This window comes from Miscanthus floridulus, chromosome 17 (assembly GCF_019320115.1).
Source record: "Miscanthus floridulus cultivar M001 chromosome 17, ASM1932011v1, whole genome shotgun sequence".
In the NCBI taxonomy this organism is placed as follows: domain Eukaryota; kingdom Viridiplantae; phylum Streptophyta; class Magnoliopsida; order Poales; family Poaceae; genus Miscanthus; species Miscanthus floridulus.
In genome coordinates, this window is record NC_089596.1 from 83871018 (window position 1) to 83897101 (window position 26084).

General features: G+C 42.7%; 2 protein-coding genes and 1 pseudogene across 3 annotated transcripts; 1 reads left to right on the top strand and 2 right to left on the bottom strand.

Annotated features, from left to right (window-relative positions):
* The first annotated feature begins 1281 nt into the window (after positions 1-1281).
* LOC136516804 (uncharacterized) lies at positions 1282-3075 on the top strand. Its single transcript, XM_066510293.1, has one exon. It carries the CDS (start codon positions 1619-1621, stop codon positions 2885-2887), a length of 1269 nt encoding a protein of 422 aa, XP_066366390.1. The 5' UTR covers positions 1282-1618; the 3' UTR covers positions 2888-3075.
* Positions 3076-3273: 198 nt separating this feature from the next.
* LOC136516803 (protein MALE DISCOVERER 2-like) lies at positions 3274-7919 on the bottom strand. 2 transcript variants are annotated; one of them, XM_066510291.1, is made up of 8 exons: positions 7487-7919; positions 7257-7392; positions 6375-6446; positions 5464-5607; positions 4921-5387; positions 4563-4753; positions 4347-4479; positions 3274-4159 (listed from the first exon to the last, which is right to left on the bottom strand). In XM_066510291.1, the coding sequence occupies exons 1-8, from the start codon at positions 7575-7577 to the stop codon at positions 3597-3599; spliced, it is 1797 nt and encodes a 598-aa protein (XP_066366388.1). In that variant the 5' UTR covers positions 7578-7919; the 3' UTR covers positions 3274-3596. The 2 variants fall into 2 exon arrangements, with proteins under 2 accessions (XP_066366388.1, XP_066366389.1); XM_066510292.1 differs by having other exon boundaries at positions 3281-4159; positions 4921-5381.
* Positions 7920-11608: 3689 nt separating this feature from the next.
* LOC136516852 (uncharacterized) lies at positions 11609-13734 on the bottom strand (annotated as a pseudogene).
* Positions 13735-26084: the final 12350 nt, after the last annotated feature.

Sequence of the window (26084 nt, forward strand, 5' to 3'; positions counted from 1 at the left end):
TGCTGTGAATGGCCAGGAACCTCGGAGCCAAGATCTGTGGTGCCGAGACATGTTACCTCGGAGCCATGAGTCCTGGCGTCGACCCCAGGGTCCAAAGATGAGTTTACGTCTTTTAGGGGGCCAAACATAAATTTTCTTTAAAAAAAGAACCAAATTGCAAAAAATTGGGCCTTGCTGACTTAGAGAAACCCTAGTTGCCCCTCGCCGACTAGCTCCTTTTTAGAAGGCATTTCAATGTTTTTCGCCAAGGCTGGCCTGCCAAAATCAGCCCAAGCTAGTTTTGGCAACTGTTCAAATCGGCCTAGGCCAGTTTTCTCTGCCTCGCTGCGATTGTGATCCTTGAGTAGCCCTATGAAACTTGTGCGATCTAGGAGTACCAGCCCTTTAGGTGTATGACCGATCTTCGCATCGACACATTTTTTGTCGACAGAAACAGAATGAGATGCAGCGGCAACGCTTATCAGCTCCTCATGTTTTGTTGATGGCTTCAAATCTTCCTTGCTCGATCAATTCTTCTTCTTTTGAGTAGCTCATTTCTTCTTGTATTTGGCCAAAAGCTCCTCAAATTAAGCTCAACCTCACCATGTTCTCGTATTTGGAGCTCCTTCTAGTTTTCTTAGAAAAATCGGCCAGTCCAATTTCCAGATCGGCTAGGCCGACTTCTGCAGCCCGAGGACTTTTATCTTGCCCCCCAAAGTGTCGAAGCATTCTCTACTAATTCTTGTTTGTTCTCTTTTAAGAGCTTAGGCCTTTCTTCACTAATAATTACATTCTTTCCTTTGGTTGATTTGGCCTCGCTTGACCGTATTAATACCTTTGGATTTTGCAATTCAAGAATATTAACTAGTAAAGGATTACGATCAATTTGCATACTTCCAATGAGCAATCGTCCTTCACTAATGGCCAATTGTATTTGTCTATGGAAAACAATATGGTCATTAGTTGCATGAGCATAAGATTTATGCCATTTACAAATATGTGATGCTTTAACTCGTCAAGCGGCAGTAAAGTATGAGGCATCTTGATCTTCCCATTGTAAATAGCTCATCAGAGATTCTATCCCATTTGTATATGTCAAAGGTAAACTTTCACATCATCTTGTCATCTTTTATGAATCATTTTTAAGGTACCTCCATCTAACGGAAGATCGGACACCCTCATTTTCATTAAGTGGTAATCAGAGCTTTAGGCGTTATCGCCAGGTTTGCTCTTTAATCTTAGTTTAGATGTTTTTGTCTTCATTCCACAGTTCACAGTAATAAATTTTTTTCCGTCCTACAACCTCCCGCGGCATACTCTTTGCACAGTTCCTCGGAGTATAAACTCCTGAACGAGCCACCGGGGAAGTGCAACACTTAATCAGCTAAGCTTCACCCCACTGAAGCGCATCTCCCTTTCGGCAACCTCCACTGAGGCCTATAAACGTCTTCACGAGTAGAGAGCTCACTCCATAACCAACCAACGCCCAACCACCAGCGTTGCAAGCCTTTGGTTAAGCAATGCCCGCCCCGGCGCTCCATCTCCAACCACATCGCGATCCACGCAGCCTGCCTTTTATACGCCTCTCGTGTTGGTGCATGCAATGCTGCTGGCTGACGGGTAGAGGCGGTCAGGCGGCATGGACGTCGTCGTGGTAACCGGGAGCTCTGACCGTCAGTGGCGGCGGAAGGGTAGCAGCGGCCACGTCGTTGCTCAGCTGCTCGAGTCGCCGCTCCCAACGCCACGCCGCTCGTGCTGCGGGCGGTCAGCCGACGCGTCCCCGCAGCGCGGGCACGTACCGTTCAAGTGGGAGAGCTCGCCGGGCGTGCCCAAGAGCGCAGCGGCCGCGGCGGGTGGCAAGGCGGAGCGGGATGTACCACTGCCGAAGCCGCCGCCGGGGCGGTGCGGCACGTGCCACGCCGCGCGGGCCTACCACCACCACCACCACAGCAACACCACCGACTCGAGCAGCGACCAGCAGGACGACGACACGTTCTCCGACGCGCTGGACAGGATCTCGTCCTCCGACAGGCTCGCCGCGCTCTCCGCGCGCCTGAGCGCCATCGACGGCGCCGTCTTCGGGTCACGCCGCTCGCCGAGCTTCATCATGGACCGCTTCCTCCCGGCCGCCAACGCCATCGCCACCACGTCCGTGGACAAGCACCCGAGGCGGCCGTCGCCGCGCCGCTCCAGCAAGTCCAAGTCCAAGCGCGACAGGGAGGCCGAGACCGAGGCCGCGGCCAGAGCCAGGTTCGTGACTCACATTCGGCGCCGCGCTCTCGCCTTCGAGCAGCCTAAACATCCCCCGCATTGTCAGCGTGAGGACGCGGTGGCACACGCACAGGCACAACTCCCGCCGTGCGCCAGAGAAGAGGCGCAGGGCGAGCAGATGACCCCGAGGGCGTGCGGGTTCATGTTCTTTGTCCCCTGGAGCGCCAAGCCGGTGCTCCTTGGTTTCCAGCGGAGCCCGGCGCGTTCCCGGACGCCGCCGCGGGGCGACGTCGCCTCTGTCACAACCGCGTCCTCTCCTCCGCGCCGGAGCGTCACGCTAGGCGACGTCCTGGAGAAGGACCGCAAGCTACGCGATGGCGGCCTGTCGCATTGGTACGACGAGAAGAGCGGCAGTGGCAAGGAGTGGGCGAACCCAGGGTGGGGCATGGCGCTTCTTGGTACGAGCAAGAGGTACTGCGCGGACGCAAGGAAGGCACTGAGCAGGTTGACTCGCTCTGGAATGGACAGCGGCGACAGCCCAAGGATCGGCACCGGCAGGGAGCGAAGCAGCAGCAAGCACAAGCAGGCCGCCTCCATGCTGCGCTCAACGTTGGTCAAGATGCCGAAGCTTTCGCCGCCGTCCGAGTCGTGGCTCAGCAACGCGAGGCGGAGCAATGCGGGGAGTAACAAAAGTTGATGGCACTTGTGATCGACGTGAGAGCCCATTTGCACAAACATAGGAATCTTTTGATAGTGATTTTTCCACTTTATATATCTCTTCAGTAACAAACCAGTGATTATAATAGGCGCAGTTGGATTTATGTAAACAAACCAGCGATTGCCATTTTAATAAATGAATCCAGGTTATTTCTCTGTTTGAATAGGCTGAGCTGTTGAAACCAATCTTTTCCCAGTAGCAATGCTGACTTGCTGAGAACATATGCTCGTCTGAGCTTGCTGTGGCTGGTGGTGTTTCAGTTATTAGCTACAGTAGGTTCCAGTTGTTTACTGTTCACTGTAGAGGCTTTCTTGTACAGGCTTTGTTTAGATTTCTTTGCTTTCCATAGAACAAATAATCAAAGACTTGGCTAAAAAAATAATGAAAGAATACCTGTACAACTTATGCCCTGCCTAAATACTTTGCAGGCTTTTAGATTTCTTAGCTTTCCATAGAACAAATAATGAAATGAATACTTGGTTAAAACCAAAAAAGAACAGAAAAGAATGAAAGAATTGTGTGCCCGGGCATACCTCACAACTTATGCCCTGCCTAAAAATACTAACTGTACACAGGAGAGCTGTGTACCTTTGTATTAAAAAGGTAAACTGTACAATTTCCTACGCTTCTCATAGCAGATGGACAGAGCTCTAGAGTCTGGGCAAGTCAGTTGCACAATCGACAGGCTTCATGATGTTATGATTTCAAGTTCAGCCCACCAAAGCGCGCTGTTCCTCGGAATCGCCTGATCTTGAGTGATCCCAGTGATCTCTTGCATCCTCTTGGTGACCTCTGCCATTGTTGGCCTCTGCCTTCGGTCCTCGCTTAGGCATAACCGAATCAGCTCTGATAATGCTCTGGCATGCTCCTCAGGCACTGAATTTAGTGTCGGGTCAACCATACCCATCACCGGGCTAGTGCCGGTGAGATATCTGTGTGCCCATAGAACAAGGAGGCCATCATCGTCAGAATATGGACGCCTTCCAGAGATGGTCTCAAGCAGTAGCAAAGCAAACTTATACACTGTGCTGTATTCATCGTGAGCATCGTATTCATCTTCTTCTTTCTTGGCAACACCATAGCTGATGTCTGCAACCTTTGCAGCATCATCTTCAGTCAAGTATATGCATGAACTGTTTAAGTTCCTTAGGGTTACAGGAGTGTTCTGCTGGTGCATGTAATCCAGACAGTATAGTACTCCCATAGCTATCCGTAGGCGTGATTGCCAATTCAGGTGCTCCGCTTCTTTAACTGCAACAACAATGTTTTGATGGTAATTAGAATTTGTAAACCTGCTAATATGGATTTCCTGTCACAACTGCTAATATCATGAGCCCTTGTGTGAAGACTGTTAATAACAGATAACAAGGTTTTTGCAGCTTTGCAGTACCCCACAACATACCCCTTAAAAGAAAGGTAGCCCGCAATTAAAACTCACCATGCAAGCGCTCAAATAGTGATCCATTTGAAGCATACTCGAACACCATCATACGAACGAATGGTTTTTCGTCTTCACAATAACCCACAAGGTTCAAAAGATTCTTATGGTTTACCTTTGACAAGGCTCCAACCTAGAAATGCAAAGGATAACCGTGCTCAAAACCCAATATCTGAAGTTTGGAAAAGAAATGGAACAGAAAAACCAACTACATACCTTATTCATGTAATGTGTTTCAGCCATATCAGACCAACCTCCTGCATATGCCACCGTTGTAGACACCACAGCTATTTCCGCTCCACATGGGAGAGTTCCTTTATACAGTGTAAATCCAGGTAGTGTGCCAATTATGTTGCTGAAACCTTCACAGGCTGTTTCGAGCTCGGATTGTCTGAATAAAGTTATCCCTGCATAAACAAGGGTTAGAAGAGGACCATAGGTTCTGTTTGTGCATTGAAGCAAGCAGTATTGCAGCGTACACCTTGAGCATACGCATACTAGAGGAATGCATAGCACTACAGCAAAGTGAGCATTGAACAAATATGCATAGCAAAATATTAGCACATCAAGCAACCTTCCATGGTAGTGGTCTGTAATTGCCTGGTTGAACTGTTTGCAGACAAGGGTACAACGGTGCTAGTCTTCTTGCGGCAGTAGTAAAAGAAACATAGTGCTGACAAGGCTGCCACCAAAAAAACAATAGCTGCTCCAATCGATGCATATATTGTTGCAGAACTTTTGTTCTTGTTCTCTTGGCTTGGTGCTGCAGGAGGGGGTGGAGGGGGTGGAATGGGTTCAGAAGGAGATGGTACTGCTGGAGAATTCAACGGAAAACCCATGTGGTGGGGTGACCTTATTGGATCCGTAATATTGATCATTTCAAAATCTTTTCGTTTGCTCACTAACAGTCTTCTGATTTTGATTGTAGCAATCCTTGTGGTAGGGGTAGGTACTTGATTTTCAGGTTCACATATCCTAGTGAGCTGGTGTACTCCAACTGGTGAACACCCAGAAAGGCTGTTACCTTTAAGAAATCTGCACCTCCAAAAACGAAATCAATGTCAGTCAGTGAAAGTTACTCTGAGAGAAACACTTGTTAGGTGAAGATCTCACTCACAGAAATTCTAGGGATAATATGTTTTGTAGCTCTGATGGAATTGGTCCACTGAAATTATTATATCCCAGATCCAACATCTTTAGATCCTGTAGGTCTCCTATTTCTCTAGGTATGATACCATAGAACGAGTTGTTGTGCAGAATTCTGTACGGGAAAACAAAATAAAATCAGGATACAAAGTAATAGGGAATTCTTCCAACAAAAAAAGGCAAATACAAAACTGCAGACATAAATCGGTACAAATAAGATGTTTTTGACTCAACACTATTCCTCAGATGGAAATTGGACACCAGCTAATGACAGGAAGTTCTTTAAGCATCAATTTTGCAAATCAGAGGCTTGATGTAGTGAAGAACAAGAATAGCCATGGTTTTTTTTATTTAAAGAAGTCGGGTTTTTTGTATGGCAACAGTTTATCTTTCCTTTTCTCCCCCCAAATCCATTTTAAGGTTCACATTTGTCTTAAGTTTCAACCAAGGTTCTAAATCTCCAGCTATAGCTGTTTGAGGATGATTTAGCTATTTTTTTCAATGTACAATTTAGCTGTTAACTGCAGCTATAGCCTGCTATAGCCGACTATTTGTTGTTTCTGGAGGCGCTAAATGTCTTAGTTGGCGATTAGCCCGCTATAGCCGGTTATTTGCTGTTTCTGGATGTAGATCGCTAAAGGTCTTTGCCGACGATTTAAAACACTGGTCTTAACTAAGCTCTTCTAAGTTCATTACAGTAAGCACATAAAAAGAAACATTTGTGTTGTATCTGACTAGATACTCAGAAACAAAAACCAAAATGCTAGATGAAATTCCTGAATTGACAACTGAAAAGTGAAAAGGCATACTTTTTAAAGTTTCTGAGTCAATGTGTATGAACAAAAACAAAGCACTTCTGAAAGAAGTACAGAATGTGCTTACAGAGATTTCATATGCATAAGCTTTCCAAGCTCTGGAGATAAAACACCCTTTAGACCAAGATTTGCTAAGCTCCTGCATAATTGCATACTCAAATTTAGGGGAACACATCAGAATAGGCATGATCAATCAGAAGTAGACACACAGTGTTATGCTCTAATTCAAAAATAAAATAATCACTGCTACTTTAACTATATAGAAAACAGGAACGCATAAGAATTATGTACAATCCTTAACAGCAAGTGCACACATAATGTTACAGCAGAACCAAGCATGCAGCACTCAAAATGATACCTAATTCTTGAAATAACAGTTAAGCTTAATATGATGCAGATCCAATATTATACTCCCTGAAAGCAAGTGGAGGATCAACAAAACTTTGCCAAAAAAAACTTGACAGATAAACTTATGAAGGATCCTTCTTATCAGGATGGTCATTAAATTGCCCATCCAAAAACAGATCGGCACTAGATATCCAGAAAATGACAATTTTCGTTATTCCCTCAACAAAAATATATCTTGACATTTAAACAGGTGAATTGAAGGCTACTCTTTTTCACATTACAGGAACTAGTTCTAATTTGAAGGATGTGATGTACACTGATACCTCCCACCAACTAAGGCCTTGTTTGGATGCACTCGTATTCAGCTCAATCCACATGTGTTGGGGTGGATTGGAGTCTAAGTAAGTTTGATTTTCACCCCAATCCACCCAAACACATGTGGATTGAGACTCCAATCCACCCCAACACAAACCAAACAAGCACTAAGTTATGGTCCCCAACCCCAACATCACAGATAGATTTATATAGTTCACTAATATATGCACAAATGAGTTTTCTTGTGTACTTATTATCTTTTGCTATGCAAAACAGAACTACTTACAGGGCCATGACTAGTCCATCATCGGAGCATTCCACACCAAACCAAGAACAGGGGCTCAAACTCTCTTCATTCCATTCCAACAAAGCACCATATGAGTCCGCATCGATCGCTGCCTTAAATCTCAGCAGAGCAGCACCTGCAGTTCAGCAAAGAAACAACCCTAAACAGAGTAAAAAACAAAAGTCGGGCAACAACCATCCACGCAAGCGATTCAAAGCACAACACGATACCTTCATGATTCAGGGATGCGCACTGCTCAAATGTCAACAAGAACCAGAAGAAAAACCACACCCCCAGAACTCTCCTCCGACAGGTCCCCATGCCTCAAAACGACTTCTGCAACAACACAACCCTAAAGAAACGAAGCACCAAAACCCGCTGCGCTAGCGCTGTTGCTCCAAGAATCGGCGCCGAAGATCCTATCTTTCCTCCGCTCTTGATGGATTCAATAAGAACAAGCCGCGTGGTTTGCCTTCGGCGGCCAGAAAGGAGAAGCGGATCAAGGAAGAAGCCAACAGGCCAGACTAAAACAAAATTCACAATAGCCGCCAAGAACGAGTCAATAAGCGGGCAACTACCCAATCCGCTCCCCCCGAGAAGAAAATTGATCCGGTGCTTGTCTTTAGTGGAAAATGGAGACCAGGACTACTAGTAGCAGACAAGAAAAGGAGAGGAGGCAAGAACAAGGGGGTTGTGAAATACAGGTGGGAAGTGGAACGGGACGCGGTGTCCAACGTCACGTGGAGGCGCACGCGGCACACGAAAGTGTGCGGAAACGGGAAGAAACGGGAAAAAAATTGGATGCATTCTGTATTTACCGCGTCTCCATGCATACATGTTACGGTGAATACCGTTTGCATCTAATTTTTTTCCCGGCAACGTAAGTTGATTGCGGGGAAAGGGCGGGTTCAGCCTTCAGTTGATCAATTCCTTTCGCTCAAAAGAATCAAAGCTACTGTATATGCATTATACAATTGGAGTGATCCTTGGCCAAGTCCAGAATATATATCCTATTCCCACTTGTGTATAGTTGGATTGATCAGTTCGTTCTTCCAAATTGTACTTACTCGAGATATTGGTCAATGGTTGTTGGATACCGACTGGGGGATATTGCATGCTGGAAGCGACGTATTCCTTAGGTGTGATTCCTCTCGTTTTTTGTGTGCACGGGTATTTTCTGAAAAGTTGGATTCTTTTTCAAAGTTGTTATCATGCCCAAACCACTGCCATATGCAAATTCCTAGGCAAACCCATCTGTTTGGGTACACGAATTATAAATTACTCTCTTCAGTTTAAATTATAGTTTGAATTAACTTTGTCCTAAATAAAGCTTTTACAATTTTGATTAGGTTCTTAGAAAAATATATTAACATCTATAAAATCAAATAAATACAATATGATAACATATTCAATGGAGAATTTAATGAAACTAACTTGATATTTTAGACATCGGTGCATTTTTAAAAAACTTGCTTAAAGTAAGAGTTAAGACGGAGCCAAAGTGAACTATAACCTTAATCTCAGAAAGAATATAATTATAGAATAGTATTGAGTCAAACTCCCTTAAGTTTTGACCAAATTTGTAAAAAGCCGTTAATACTTATCATAGTGAATATGTTTCATTATATTTGTCCTAAAATATATTTTAATAGCATACATATTTGAAATCATAAATGTTGATGCAGTTTTTTAAATAAATTTAGATAAAATTAAGATGGGGTCAGCCGATCCTACAGATCGCCAGAAGTGATCCAACCTCCTTTGCCATTTATCTTTGGTTGGCGAGTTGATCTATGACCCATATGAAATGTGGTAAGTGAGTTGAAGTGTGTTTGTTCTATTGGATGGGTCTATGGATCCTTGTGCTCTCCACTCACTAGCGGAACCAGGGCAAGCACAGTGATTCTTTTAAATACATATAAAAGATTTAATTGTGCAGTAAAAAAGTTATTATTTCACTCTTTTTATGGCAAATATTGTGTTTTTGTTACGAGTATTAAATATATATGTAAAAATGTTGAAAATATATTAAACGTACATTTTTTTGTACATATTTATTATGTTTACAAGATGCCATCGTATTGTTCGACTCCCTTGATTAAAAGTTCTGGTTCCGCCACTGTCTCCACTTGGCTTCATTTCATCCCTTTGATGTAAACCAATGTTGAACCAACATGTGTGATGACATCTAGGTATGTTTTCTGCGATGTGGTGAAATAGTGGGGTTGGATGGGCTAGGGTTGGGTCGGCCAACCTAGAGCCAGGTCGACCAACCTCCCAACTGGCTCATCTATCACTTATTTGTTCCTACACTCACATAGTTACCAAAAACTTATGGAGTTTATTAGAAATATGCCCCATGCCTATGGTGGATATCATTCATATCCTCAAATTAAGCATGGCTTAAAATGATGAGTTAATGACCATCAACAATCTTAAACATGCCACCAACAATCCCCATGCCTACACTAGCTACGGATTTCACGTCGTCCCGTTGGGTGATCTAGACCTTGACAACGAGCATGATGGCAAGGCTCCGCTCTCGTTTTGGACACTCTAGAGAACATACTGGGACCAATGGTGTTGTCGTGGGGTGATAAACCTGCCATGTTCGAGGAGGCACATGGCAAAGGATAACTAGTGCAAGGCGATGATGGAGGAGATGACATCGATCAAGCAGAACACAACATGTGGATGCTTGTCGACCTGCCTCTAGGCCATCATCCAATTGGCTTGAAGTGGGTCTTCAAGCTGAAGCATGATGAATAAGGGACCATTGTTAAGCACAAATCTTAGCTTGTGGCGAAGGGCTATGTGGCAGAACCACCCAAATTATATAGCCCACGTGCACATGGCATTGTCCTAAAGACCTCTGACTGCTGCACACGAGAGCTAAATAACTCTGGTAGTCTATTGGGTGTCCTTGGGGACCTCAAATCATCTACATTTTATAACTCATACAGGATTAACATGGAGTTACCACAACATTACAACATTTGATACAAAAATATCTTACATTGCAGTGCGAAAGACTTATAGAATTAGATTACAAAACATGTTTATGTAAAAACTAAACTTAAGTTCCAAAAGGTGAATATAACTACAAAAGCAACTTAGGTAAAACATCTAAGGTAGGAGAGACGGCCAGATCATGTCGAGCCCACCGACATAACCTTGATTAGCAACACAAGTCAGAACCTGCAACAGGGGTTAACAAACCCTGAGTACTTGAGGGTACTAAACAAGTCTTACCCGACTAAAAGAAAAGACTCTAAGGGCATGCTGGCTTAAAGGAAAGTTTGAAGCAAGAAATAACTTTTGCAGAAAAGCTTACTAAAAGTGGATCCTTACTTTCAATGTTTTAGATGAGTATTAAGTTCATTAGTAGTATCTAATTTGCACCTGTTCTAAATCAATCACTTCTTTAATCATCCCATCTCATCTTCAGAAGTAACCATGATTTCTATTGATTAACTACGATGAGTGGTCAGAGAGTCGAGTCTTCTTCTCCGAGAAACAACGACGATTCGAATCGATTTGGCCCAGCTAGAGTTTCCTTACACTACCAGGCTGAGGAGAATTCCTGACGGCCAAAAATCATCAAGAATGAGCGAAATGCCGTCAGGAATAATATTTCCATCGGCCAGCCGATAGGAACACGCCATAAGGAATGTCTCGACAGGAAAATCGATAATTCCTGACGGTTAGCCGTCAGGAAACTTTTCCTATAGGTATATTCCTGACGGTTCTCAATTGATCAGTCAAAGGTAATTGTTGTCAGTTCGTCCGACAGGATCTCCCGTCAGGAATTCAAGACCGATAGGAATTTACAATGAATTCCTGTCGCACAACCGTCAGGGAAAATCGACCACCGACAAGGACTCAATGTTTACTCCTGTCGGAAAACTATCAGGAAATGACCACCAATAGAATTTCATAATTATTTCCTATCGCCATACCGTCAGGAAAAAATGTCAGGAATTAGATATGCATTAGACATTACAGAGATTAATTTAATAGCCCATTGCATTGCTAACTTACTGCATTAGTCATTACAGAGATGAATTTAATAGCATATTTCATTGCAGACTTGTTCACAAGTTCAACAAATACAATACACTGCAGACTTGTTCACAAGTTCAGATTCATACTAGTTGATTCAACTACACCGAGAGAGAGAGAGAGAGAGAGTTCAAAGCTGCATGCCAACTACACAAGTCCAGCTCCCACAAACATAGAGTTCAAAGCTACATATATAGAGTTCAAAGCAGCAGTGAGTCACTGCACAAAAGCTTCACAAAAGTTGCAGTTAAGTGTCACTGCACAAAAGAGGACTTCATTGACCCTTCATCTCATTCCATGTTAGTGTTGCCTTCATTGTCTTTGGAGCCATTGGTCTCATGACAACTAGACATGATATTCCCAGCATGGGATGACTCAGTACCCTGCAAGAAGATGAACTTACAATGGTGAGTGATTCTAACACTAAAGACAGCACATCACAACTCAAGGCCTTAAGCATAACAAGTTATGCTATTAATTTCAGTTCCAATTAAGTAACTACAACTTACCTGTATAAACAAGATAAATATATGCAATTCTCTAGCCAACAAAGTCGGTCTTGCCTGCTCTATAGAACATGGCAATTACTAATAATTTGTCTGAGAAAAGAGCAGCCTTGTCCTAGAAATAAGGATGGCAAGCAGCAGGAGTAGAATTCAGATGCAAAATGCCAGGGACCAGAAAAATGTCACGTAATAGCTACCAAGAAGAGGCAATCATTTCACTATGATCTTATCAGCATCGCTTTCATGAAGCCTAGGACAAGCAATAATCTGCTATCCAAAAAAATAGTAGCATACAAGCATTGAATGACAATGACCTTTTCTCTTCCTAAAAGGGAACATACTACTTTAAGAAGACATCTGAAAAATAGATAACATGTGCATTCTAATTTTAGAGAAAATATACATTATATATCAGGATTAACATAAGGGAGGGTCAGTGACAAATAATTTTTATGCTTTGTGAGCGGTCTTGTCAAAATAAATAAATAAATATGCATGTATATTCGGACAATCAAAAATTGATGACAATCAAGTTGATCAGACCTAGATGGAATTTAAATAACCTAAAATAATTTGGCTATTTATTTGAACAATTATAAGACCACAAATCTGCTCAAATAATTAAATTGCATGCAACAAATGGACACATTTGCATCATGTATACAAGAGCTAGCTAGAAACTCATTTGCTGCAAATTAATAGATGTAACAAGACGTAGCAGACTAGCAAATCACACCACACGAAGACATAAAATAGCTAGCTAGAAACTCATTAGCAGCAAACAATAATACTAGAGTTGGTGTTCCTGATTTTGGTCTTTAAACAATTGAGCACTACAATTGGTAAGGTCACATTTGCATCATGTATACAAAAGAATATCGAACAAATGCATGGTAAGGTGTGAACCTGCTCAATTGGTGGCACAGAAGCATTTGCATTGGCTTCCTGCAAAATGTCTCCAATTTCTGCTGGACTTCAATGTTCATCTTGTCATAAAGAAACTAAAACACATGATGATTAGATAACATTTTCAAACAAGTGATTAAGTCCATACAATATATGTCAAATTCAATAAAATACCTTCAGATGTTTGCTTAGGACAAGTCCAATGTGAGAGTCTCTTTGAGAGTTCTGCTCCAATTGTGCATTCCTTCTCACAAGATATTGGTAAGACCTTGAATTAGCTTGACTTGTTGTATCTGTCCTCCTAGCAATTCCTTTCATGTGACTTTTTCTTATAGCACCATTTGCTATTGGCACACGACCATGAGCCAAGCCACGCCCACTACTTTTGTATAGTACAACAGGATCAAGCTGTGCTTCACTCTTGCGCTACTCAAAATCATCTGGGTGCTCGGCCTCAAGAGTTGCAAAGTAATCATCCTGATGAAAAAAGGCAATCAATTTACCATTCATGTCATGGTGCATTACATTTGATACTTAAAAATATTTGTAGAACTTACAACACGTTGCTGGGCCTTTTAGCTTGGAATTGGACCACTCTTTCCATTACTATCACAATTTGTGAGACCCGACTTCATGGAGCAAAAAGTATTCATGTCTGCTTTTGGGCCATAAGTCCTTGCCTACAATACAAAGATCCAATTATAAAATTGTATAACACGGTAGTGATAGATCAACATGCTAAAATCAGCTCAGCACAAAAACTTACCAAATATTACTTGGTTTGACCATAAGGTCGAGACCCACCCCTATTTTGAGCAAAATCTGGCTGGTTCTGTGACTCTTGAGCAAGGCGGCGCTTCTTTAAATATTCCGGTGAGCACCAATAAACACAAATGGCGCGCCATGCCTCCTCAGAAATCCAATCTGGCTTAACCCTTACATACTGTGCTTGACAAAGTAATTTCTTGCAAGCCTCTTTATCCTTTATTCTTTGCTTCAGGATTGTGTCATAGAATGCCTTCACAGCATCAACACGAAGCTCATACATCATATTCTTGCACTGTTTAGCTACAAGCCTATCAAGAACATATTCTACATGTGGTCTTAATTCATCTTCCACTGAGTAGATACTCTGCATTATAAAATAGAGGCATCCCATCTTTCATATTTAGACAAATCAAATCTAAGCTAACATTAGTAATAACCAAATCATATTTGGAAATTGAAAAAAGTAACATTTTGCACTTATTTAGTTACCCAGAATTCTTCTCTGAAACGATTAGCTGCAATCATCCCTTCTCCATCTTCGACAATATCATAGTGAGCCCATTTCTTTGCAAAATACTTGTTTGAACGACTCTCTTCAATCATAGAAGGGTATTCATGCTTGAGTAGTGCTGTGACTTGACCAACAATCCCATGTCCTTGCCAGGTGAGTAACATACAAACTCAAATTGCCTACAATCACAAGTTGTAGTCCCACAGCCACAATATTGAAAAATCAGCAATGATATATATTTGAGGTACAACCATTCTTAGAGACAAAATACCAGTAATATTCAGGGTACAACCATGCTTAGAAAAAAAACAGCAGTATATCTCAGGTTCATATTCAGACTTAAGGTTTCATAAATGCTGCAGCCACATATCACAAGAATATGTCTCTAAAATATGCTACTAATATATTATCTATATATATGCCAGGAAGTTATCAGTAAAGGCAAGAATGAGTTCTAGGTTCACATATTTAACATGTATTTGTAGCTTATGTCCTATAGAAAGTTGCTATCCAAATATGTATCACACAAGTATATTATCTATATATATGCCAGGAAGTTATCAGTAAAGGCCCAAAAGCATGCTATGCGCATTGAAACACAGAAGATACACTCACTCTTCACTAAGCGGTTTAATAGGAATTTATTGTCCAGGTGGAGGCCTTTTAGGCTGAGTACGTTCTCTCTTCTTCCTTTGACTTCCTTCCTTAGTTAGCCCAATCTCATTGTTCTCATTATTGTTGGAGCAATTCCCATTCTCAATTGATTCAGTAGGAACATTGTCCTCAGAGACTCCATGTCCTAGACGATGCCTGAAGCTCCTACTCATTTTCTGCATACAAAGATGTTGTTGTGTTAATTATTGTAGATAACTACAAATTGAACAATAGATCTATATATTGCATAAAAGTACATGTTTCACAGTATAATGCAACAAAATTTGTAGAAAATGACTTATCACATAAAAAAGTAGTAAAATGCAACATTGTTCATAGTACACACTGGAGTAACAAATGAGAAAGTATAGTAAAGGCAGAACATATGGATTTTAGTTTCAATATTCTTCTTCATCATAGCAATCAGCATCTAGCTCTTCTTCATCATCACTATGCTCATATTCCTCAATCATTTCTTGAGAATCATCTTGTTGTCTCTCAGGCATCGCCAATTTATTTGGATCAACTATCTCATCCAACAATATAGGAGCAGAATTATCTAAGTCAACACCCAGATCAATCACAAAAGTGCCTTCTAAGCCTTCCTCTTGAAAGAACATTATGTCTTCTGTTAGTGCTCTAGTCTCATCACACTCAATGCTGCTATCAACTGGAAGCAATCGATCTCTAGGACTTGGTAAACAACCCACCACTCGGATAAATCTTGTCTAGAGTTGCATGCATATGGTAAATAATACACTTGTTTAACCTAACTAGCAAGAACAAAGGGTTTGAAATTAGAAAGCCTTGAGCTATGCTTAACCTATGCCAAGCCAATATTTTCTGTGCGCCTAACACCAATCACAGTGGGATCAAACCAGTCACACTCAAATATAACTAGCTCAAGTTGCATGCTGCCCTCCCATGAAATTTTAATGATGTCTTTGATAACACCATAATACTCAAGAAGGATGTAATTCTCATCAAAGCTAGACACACAAACACCACGATTGGTTGTCCCTAACCCTACTCTTGTTTTCTCATATGCCTCAATCAAAATTTGTAACCATTAATGTCATAACACCCATAGGTGCTGACTCTTCTGTTAAACCCATAAGATAACTGACGCAGGGCTTTGTGAATGCTTGCATTAACCTTGCACTGAAAAGCCAAGTTGCATAAATTAGCATTTTTCTTTTGTTAACTAAAATACTATCTAACTACAAGTGTGGTAAGATGTTTACATGGGCTTTGAACCAGTCAAAGAAATTAGGACCATTATGGGCGTGGCTACCACGCCCAAGTTTCTAGCCATTCAGCCTTAAGTCAGAAGTTTGCTGTTCAATTGGATTCCTTGTCCCCTTCCATTATTCTTGGTCAAACTTTCTATAAAGACAATGAAAATATCACATGCACATTTATTTTGGTAAAGATTCAAAAGTCATTTTAGGTTAAAGCAACACATACTTCAAGAATTCTTCCATCTCTAGTTTATTGGTCAATATGTATAAGAAGGCAGCCTTGTATTCTTCTATAGAAAGATTGTGACAACCCCTTTGGCACCAGCATCGACCAGGTTGTCGAAAGATTTCAATATCACAAGTAGGCACAAATGTTGAGGCGCCATCATCATATCTAGGTGCCTTGTTTCTAGCTGAATGCACCTTCGATTTAAAGAAAAGAAACATAGAATTTGTGGCCTTCTCAACAAGCTGAGCTCAGTGTTTTCCTAAACACTAAACGGTAAACAGTCGGTCACCTACCGTTTAGCCATTATTCGGGCAAAACGTCCAATTAAATGGGCTAAACAACCAATTAAATGGGGGTAAACGAGTGATTAAATGGAAACGGTGCACCACCGTGTAGCGTTTATATGGTGTTTAAATGGGCTAAACAATTGTTTAGGCAAACAGTGGCTGAGCTTCAACAATGCAACCCTCAACTCTTGCCTTGTTACGAACTTTTTATTTAAGATTTTGTATAGCCCTAATAAAAATAATAAATTAACACAACCACTAATAGACCGGCGCCCAAATAAACCTATAGTTTGAAAATGTACCTCTCAATTGGATACATCCATCGATATTGTATAGGGCCTCCTAGTCGAACTTCCTCAGCAAGATGTACCATAAGATGTTGCATAGGATTGAAAAAACCAGGGAGGAATATCTTCTCTAGTTTGCAAATAAGAATGGGTATGTTCTATTCCAAAGCTAATACAACATTCTTAGTAATGTGTCTAGCACACAATTGCCTATAGAAATAGCTGAGCTTAGCTAGACAAAGCCACATATTTTTAGGAAGGAATCCATGGAAAGCTACAAGAAGTAGACGTTCCATGAAGATATGATAATCATGACTTTTTAGCCCTAATATCTTCTTTGTTTGCAGATTAACCCCTCTTTTAATTTTTGCAGCATATCCATCAGGAAACTTTAGAGCTTTGAACCACTCCAAAATGATGGGCTTGTCATTGTAGAATGGTGTCCTTGGTCTATGCCACTGGCCATTTGGTTTTAATACAAGATGCATGTTTGGATGATTGCAAATCAATTCTAGGTCTTGCCTTGCCTTCACATTATCTTTTGTCTTATCAACTATGTTAAAGCATGTGTTCCATATATCTTCACCCATATTTTTCTCATTGTGTATTACATCAATGTTGTGTGGAAGTAGCAACTTTTTGAAGTAAGGCAGCTGCCACAAACCAGTAATGTGTGTCCAGTTGTGGTGTTTATTATAGGTCTGCCTATTACTGACTTGGAGGTTCATTTGGGCTTCTATTTCTTCTCCTGTCAACTTCCTTGGGGGTTCATCCATCACTATTGTATCCTTCCTAAATGCATTTCTTTGGGTCTATGACAATCAAACCAGCATGCCTTACCACCCTTAGTGAGTCGGAATGCTTTGGTGTCACCTAAACAATGATGGCATACCAACAACCCATGGGTGCTCCATCCGGAAAACATCCTGAGGGCAGGAAAATCATGTATTGACCAAATATATGTTGCTTTCATGGTGAACTTTTTCTTTAATGATGCATCCCATGTTTGAACTCCATCCTTTAGAGTTAGCAGTTCATCTACTAAAGGTTGCATTATGACACTAAAATTTTTTCCAGGATGTTCTGGACCAGGGATAGCAAGAGCTAGAAAGATGTATTCTGGCCTCATGGCGACATCGGGTGGAAGATTGTATGTAAACACAAACACCGGCCAACAAGAATACGAAGCAACCATGGGGCCATATGGTGTGAAGCCATCAGTTGCAAAGCCTAGTCGCACGTTCCTTGCCTCTTGTGCAAACTTCGGCCAATCAACATCAAATTGTTGCCAAGCTTCATCATCACGTGGGTGGTCCATTCTACCTAACACGGAGCGAGGAGCTTCTTTGTGCCATCGCATCATTCTTGTTGTTGGCTCATGTGCATAGTCTCTGTAACCTATCTGTTATTGGCATGTAGCGTAAGACTTTGCGTGGGACCTTATTTAAGCCATCAACATAGCGAGGGGTATCACAAAAATCACAATTTTCTTTATGCTCGTTATCTTTATAATAAAGCATGCAGTTGTTGTAACATACATGAATTTTTTCATAAGGCATGCCAAGACCCTTCAACAATTTTTTGAAATGGTAGAAGTCCTTAGGCAAGTTACTATCAGCTGGTAGGAGTTCATGGATGAGTGCCACGATGTCATCATAACACGCAATAGAAAGGTTGTATTGTGACTTTATGGATAGCAACCTTGTTGTGCCTGATAAAGTTGAGTAGGTTGTGTGGTCATGAGCTAATTGTTCTGCACTATCAATCATCCTATACAAAGCTTGAGCATATTCTATTGGCTCCTCATCACCCAGCAATGGTGCAGCTGCAGCTAAGTCTGCCAACATATCATCCATCCTATTTGTATCACCAAAACCCTCAATTCTTGGCTACTGGCAGTGCCTCTCACCATGTGCAGTCCAAGTTTTGTAGTTGGATTTGAACCCATTTTGCAATAGATGCAGCTCTACCTTGCCCCTTTTGTGCCGAAAATAATTATGACACACAGCACAATGGCACTTTATGGTACCCTCTTGTACTACAGTCTGATTAGAGAATGTAAAATCCAAGAATTGGTTTGTATGCTCAACCCAATCACATGTTGGCCTACCACGCTTCCAACCACTATACATCCAATCACATTGGTCCATATTTTAGTCTTGCTGTTAGATTCACAAAGTGCACTAATTAGTGATCCAATACAACTATTTCCTAATGCATATATATAAATATAGTTTCATATAGGCCACAAAATATATTTGCCTCCGCATACTTCTAATAAGGCTAAGTTCTAATCTACATATCATATTTTTATTGACTAACTATGCCAATTTTTCTAAGCCCAAGTGCTCACACACACATCTGGCTCCATATATAAATTAACAATTTTTCTAACCCTAATTGTTGTTGTGCCATTTACTACTAACAACTGATAATATTTCAAAATCACATTCATTCCTATACCAGTGAACATATTGTGCACAAACATATAGCTAGAGTTTCTTAAAAATATATGCCAGGGTATAGAAACATATATTTCACAATGAACATGAATGCTACACTACCATGAAGAAAAATGCAAGGGGATGAATTGATCACCTCTTAGGGTTTGAGAAAACTCCTTCCTTTGCCTTTCTTGTTTTTCCCTTGCACCTCTTGCGGTAGGATCTTCACCTCCCTCTTGTGGCAGCAAACCTCCTGCTCCTCTTCAAATTAGCAGTAGATCCATTCTTGTGGCCTCCAGGTTGCTCCATGCCTCTTCAAATCGGCAATAGATACTCTTTAAATAGTAAACGAAGCAAAGTTTAGAAGGAGGGGGCAGCGACGTCGTGGGCAGGCGGAGAGGGTGGGCAGCATACCATTGTAGGCGGAGGGGACGGCGGTGGCCCGTTGCAGGTGGAGGGGGTCACAGCGTCACACTGAAAAGTCCTAATATGGCTAGAGGGGGGTGAATAGCCTATTTAAAAATGTATAAGATCACTAGAGCAATTTGATTAGTACGACAAATAGCGAAATGCAAACTTGCTCTAGCTCTATAAGGGTTGCAAGCCACCTATCCAACAATTCTAGTTACTATGATCACTAGACACACAATTGGCTAAGTTACTACTCACTAAGAGCTCTCACACTTGCTACACTAAAGAGCTCCACTAGATGAACTTAAACTACAAAGCAAGCTTTCAATTCTAGCTACACTAAAGAGCTTGCTACAACTAGTTTGCAGGAATGTAAATGAGTGAGTAGGATGATTATACTACCACGTAGAGGAGTGAACCAATCACAAGATGAATATTAATTCAATCACTAAGAGAATACCAAAGGGCAAGAGACAATCAATTTTTCTCCCGAGGTTCACGTGCTTGCCGGCATGCTAGTCCCCGTTGCGTCAACCAACACTTGGTGGTTCGGCGGCTAAGAGGTGTTGCATGAACCTCATCCACATAATTGGACACCACAAGAACCTACCCACAAGTGAGGTAACTCAATGACATGAGCAATTTACTAGAGCTACCTTGCGGCACTTCGCTGGGGAAGGTGCAAGACACCTCACAATCACCGGAGCAAGCCACGAACAATCACCAACATGTGCCGAAGCTCCTCTACTGCTCCAAGCCATCTAGGTGGCGGCAACCACCAAGAGTAACAAGAATACCTACAGCCAACATGATCCCAAGTGTCACTAGATGCTCAAACACAATGCAAATGCACTTGGATCACTTCCAATCTCACTTTAATGATCAAATCACAAGCTCAATGAGTGGGAGGCATGGGAGTATGCTCACAAGGTGTATCAACAAGTTAGAGAGCCAAGAGTGTGAGCAAGAGCTAGCCACCACACTTTTGTAGAGTCCCAACAACTCAACTAGCCATTATACCCCTTCACAGGGCTATCTACGAGGTGACCGGACACGTCCGGTATGGCGACCAGACATGTCCGGTCACTGCGTCTGGTCACTGCTAGAAAGACACGTGTCCCATTCAAACAGATATATGCACCACTTAGAAAAAAATGGACGCATAGAGGGCAGCGTCCGATCGAGTATAGAGAGCTCCCAAAGCCTCTCAAACATGATCGGACATGTCTGGTATTCAGGACCGGACGTGCCCCTATGTCAGGTCAACACCACCATGCAAAACACCTCCTCTGACCAAACACAATGCTCAACATCAGGTCACTCGTTCACTCAGAGTACGGTTAAGATCCAAAACTACACTGAGAGGTCTAGGGCATGACCTGATGCATCAGATCCAACATGAATGGACGCAGCCTAGCGTCTGGTCATCCCTACCTTAGCTTCTCATGCTAGGGTCAAATACCGGACGCGTCCGGTCCCAATTCTGACTAGTAAATTTGTATCTACGCATCTAGCCCGGATGGTGTACTCGGAGGACACAAGGATTTTTACTGGTTCAGGCAGAATGTCCCTATGTCCAGTCTGCTGCTTGTGTTACCAGCACTAGTTTATAGTAGGGGTTACATATGGGCAAGGGAGGGAGAAGGTCCCATGTCTCTTTTGAAAAGATCGAACAGAGTTGAGTCTTGTTGAGCTCATTCAGCCGTGTGCTCATGCCTCTCTCTTTATGGGGCGTCCTACTTCCCCTTTTATAGGGGAAGGGGAAGATGCAAGTTATAGAGAGAGAAAGAGAGAAAAGGAGAAAAGCGAGGGAGAAGAAGGCCTCTAGGGTCGCGGCGTCCTTCATCTTCTTTATGTGGATTCCGCCAATCCTTTAGATGATGATGGGGATGACTCCATGTCGTGACCCTGTTCATCACTAGCGCTATACGCAGACGTCGTCAGTTAGTCGTTGTGCTCCACTCCATTCTAGCGGGCGGTGTGGTCAACAGGTACTCCTATCAGAAGCCGTATAGGGATTAGGCAGCACAGTGCCGGCGCGCCCAACACTGTTGGCGATGTGAGCCCCTAGGTATGGTCCATCATATCCATGGGTCACATCGAGAAGTGCCTACTTCCCTCCCGATGTCAGAAGTTTGACCCTAGGGTCGTACTCTTAGACCCATAGTGGTTGGAGGCGATATGGATCCCCATCGGGTGAGACAGAACCCACGCCCGAGGGGTTTGGTGAGACAGAGCTTGTGTAGGCGAAGGGGGCAGCAACAGCGCATGTAGGCCAAGGGGACACCGGTGGCGTGCGCAGGCGGAAGGATGGTGGCGTTAGATGTAGGCGGCTAGGCAGCGACGTCGAATGTCGGGGGAGGGAATGTGCGGACCGCGGAGGGAGTCGAGGCCACGGGAGAAGTGCGGGCCAGGGGAAGGGAACTCCACGTGCGGAGCTATAGACTATCTCACGAGATGCGGGTCATGGGTCGCTTAGGTGAGCGATGGTGGCCAGAGGAAGGGGGGATTGGGCCTTAGGGTTTTGGGGCTTTCTTTTATATGCTATTGCAACCCTTTGGCTAGACCCACAAAATAGCACTGGATTTCTTGGCACCAAGCATCGCTCATGGCACAAGAAGAGGGCGGGAGGGCAGGAGTGCTAGGTGATTTTTCCTCTTTTGGATGCTGGGGGTCTCCTGTCGGCTTGGTAACCAATGGGAAATGATTCCTGTTGGTTTCGTGTAACCGTCAGGAACAAGAGTGTTTTCCTGCCGGTTGCATGTAATTCCAAAGGGTTTTATAAAACCGACAGGAATTCTACCGATGTTTCCTGTCGGTTTTCTAGGACCGACAAGAGTTCTCTTTATTCTTGATGGTTTTATAAAAGTCGTCTCGAATTTCAGCGGCCGTCAGGAATTATCGCCAGCATGGTAGTGTTACCACACGACATATGCAAGTCCCGATCTCGGACCTATATATATCAACCTTCACTCAGATCCTCCAGAACATGAATCGGTCTGCGCTACCCGAGAGCACAGTACTCCACCTCCCTGCGCCACTCCTAACAGATTCATAGGATGTGTACACGCTACTCTCACCATCTCCCATGCCAAGTGCACAGTTGTCTTTTCACATACTGGAATAGCCGAGATATCAGGCTTACCGGAGTATGTGGCTAGTACTACAGTCTTGACCACACACAGGCCTACAACGAATGGTCCTTAATTGACACAGGCAAGACGAGCATGACCAGGCAAACCTGTCTGTCCAAGAACACTTATCATAACATCGAGCCCCGCCCAGTCTCAATTTAATCATTATCAACATCATGGTAAACACATGACCCAAAAATAGAGTCGAGGTAAACCTATTTCTCGAGAATAATGAAACCATCATTCGACTTCTATCGAAGTCTAAGAATTACTAAGCCTTAGATATATCGACCTAAACATACTAGTGGGTATGACTAAGGATACCTGAATATCAAGGTAAACATGCAGCAACGGTATTCGACCAACTCCTAATTACTTAATACACATCTCACAAGACTTAGAGTGTAATAAAGATTTGTAAATACTAAAAGAGGTTTTATGCTCCGGGGCTTGCTTCGTTGCAGAGAAGGTTAGATTTAACAGAAAGATCCAGTAGTCAGACTTGGCACCAACACCACTGGTGGATGGACCTTCTCCGAAACTTGATCAACATGAACCTTCTCACTCTCGTAAGCACTGCACGTAATAAATGATGCTTGCTTAACATGATAGTCTACATGCCATGATGCATGATGAGAGATACACAGGTGCATAGCAGAGCTTAACAAACTTAAGAAAGTTGAGTACAACTTTTCTTCAACAAAGAACTTGGGTTACTATTATAAAAACATTTTAGTTATTCAACTAATAAGTTAATTAGTTGTTATCATGAAAGCAACACTTATTGAACTTAGCATGGACCAGCAAGAGACTAACATTTAACTTAACCCATGATCACTATAAAGAACACATAAAACTAAACTAAATATTTAATAAAACCATTTTAATAATTATATAAACAAGTTGATTCAAAGCATAGCAAGTAATTACATTGCCAAGGAACAACCGGGGTTTAGGTGTTCCAAGGTCTATAATCAAATTATAAAACACACCCAGGGCATTTAAGTATTTTTCTAATTCATTTTAGCATTTATTAATTAAGGCAAAAGGCATTTAAACACACTTAAATTAATTAACCAATTTAGAATTATCAAAACAGTATAATTTTTTTTTGAAGACATATATTATCACATGACATTTTCACAAAAAATTTCAGCATCACAGGATTAAAAATTTTGTCTACAAAAATTACACAAGTAGCATTTTTCTATTAAAAGAGGTAATTTTTAAACATACAAAAATTACTGATATTGACTATTTAATAATTTTCCATTGTAGATAATCTCATAATAAAGCTATAAAATAAATTTCAGATTTTTATCATGCTTATATATTTAGTTATGAAATAAACAAAATTCGGCACTTCTAATCATTTTCTGAAATTCGAAAACCGCTGAAAAACTTTTCTCACTCAGCCTCTCCTTACCCACAGTCCCTAACACGCGGGGCCAGGGTCAACCCCGACCCAGCCCGGCCTTGACCGCGGGCCTGCCTGCGGCTGCGGGTAAGCCGCGTAGCTCACCGCCGGTGAGGAGACCGGTACCGATGATCTCGGGAGGGCCTTGCGCACGCATCTACGCTATTGGTTGAACGCATTAAGGCACGGCTCGCGCGCAGCCGCGGCCATGGCGGCCCGGCGGCACTCCGGCGAGGCGGAGCTTGCCGACGACAAGGTCTCCGCGACGGGGACTGCACCAACGGATTACCAGAAACCCTGAGAACCTGTATACGGTGATGGTTGAACAACTCATGGCTTCGCGCGAGCTCGACCACGGTCATGGCGACACGGTGGGGCGGAGCACGGTGGCTCGACGGCGGAACGGCTTCTACCGGCCCTAATCGGCCTAACTAAGGCGCGAGATAGCCTCAGGGTGCTCACCACGACTCGGCGACGCATTCGGTTGAGGCGGAGGCGGAGCAAGGGCGGCTGCCGATATCGATGACGGACGCGGCGGCTTGAACCCGGCGGTGAGGTAGCATTTCGGCGAAACCTGTGTGCGATTCGAGAAACCAACAAGCCGATGAGCTATACGGGATCACGTGGTACACAAAACAAGGGAAGGAACGCAGGGATGTGCAACGGAGCGGGCTGGCCACGGCGAGGTGAAACTCGGCGGCCATAGCGGACCGCCGCGACGGAGACTGGTGCCAGACGTGATTGCGGTGGCGAGAGGCTGCACGAGCGGGATCAGGAGACACGCAAGGGTGAGGCGATGCTGTGGGCGTAGCCAATTGAGCTGAGGCGGAGCGGGCGCGACGAATTGCGACGGCGAGCTGGAAACGCTGGGCGGCGGCGGTGAGAAGGAAAAGAGGAAGACGGCGCTGGCGTCGCGCTATAACGGGCACGGGTGAAGCGTTGCGGTGCGCCAGCTCCTGCTCGGGCTTGACACGCAAATAGGTGTGTGTCCGCGCGCGCTGAGGCGGCAAACGGAGGCGGCGGCCGTCGGTGAGCAGCTGCGTGGCAGCTGCTTGCCGACGCACTGTTCATGTCTGACGGCGCCACTTACTCCCACTTGTTCTATCGATTTCGGGCAACAACTTTCTTATCTCCAATAATAAAAGTTGTTCATCTATAGGTGATCTCCATGTTTTCTTAAAACACCCACCCTAAAAGATCAAGGTTTTTGAATTTTTTGAATCGAGAAGAGGGGCACTTTGAAACTGCCAAACTGAACTTTCAGTTAGGGTTTGAAACTGTTTCAGTTAGCATATTTGAGAAATTAATTAAAGGTTAAACATCTATCAAGATTAACAACCAATTACACAGTAACAAAGATCAGGTATCACACCAAGAAATTCGGCAAAAGTTGGATAAATTTTATTTATGAAAATTCATCTAATAAATCACCAAAAATTGAACTCAACACTGTTTTTCAGGGACTTGGACAGAAATGACCGAGAAATAGTTATTGAATCCAATCTTTGAGCTCAAATTAAAACATGTTTGACTTAAAAACTCTAACACAACTTTATTCTATATTATAGAGCACACTTTGAACTATAAAGCTTATTTTAACAAAATTTTAATTGTTTAAGCAAAATCACATATATAAAATCACAAAGATCCTTAATCACTATAATTGATATCACTTTATGTAACATGAAACACCATATATGCCACATACACATGCTATAATTGAAACATGGAATGCATTTATGACTCAATGCTTGTTGATTATGCATAATGATGCTCATGATCAAGTTTTAATTGATTCTTAACATGTAGGATGTTACAGGCTACGTCCAATAGTAGGGGATCGACTACGATGACGTCTCCACACTTGTTGCTCGAATGAAGTCCATTTAGATGCTGCTCACCATGGCAGCTCATGAGGGTTGGCTTGTGCATCATGTGGATGTCAAGTCAACGTTCCTCGGTGATGAGCTA

What these genes read in the sequence shown, in the direction of transcription:
- LOC136516804 (XM_066510293.1), top strand. Translation starts at nt 1,619, where the DNA reads ATGGACGTCGTCGTGGTAACCGGGAGCTCTGACCGTCAGTGGCGGCGG.
- LOC136516803 (XM_066510291.1), bottom strand. Translation starts at nt 7,577, where the DNA reads ATGGGGACCTGTCGGAGGAGAGTTCTGGGGGTGTGGTTTTTCTTCTGG. An exon ending in GATGGACTAGTCATGGCCCT is followed by an intron (nt 6,447 to 7,256) that starts GTAAGTAGTTCT and finishes GCAATTATGCAG; the next exon opens with GAGCTTAGCAAATCTTGGTC. An exon ending in ACTATTTGAGCGCTTGCATG is followed by an intron (nt 4,160 to 4,346) that starts GTGAGTTTTAAT and finishes TTGTTGTTGCAG; the next exon opens with TTAAAGAAGCGGAGCACCTG.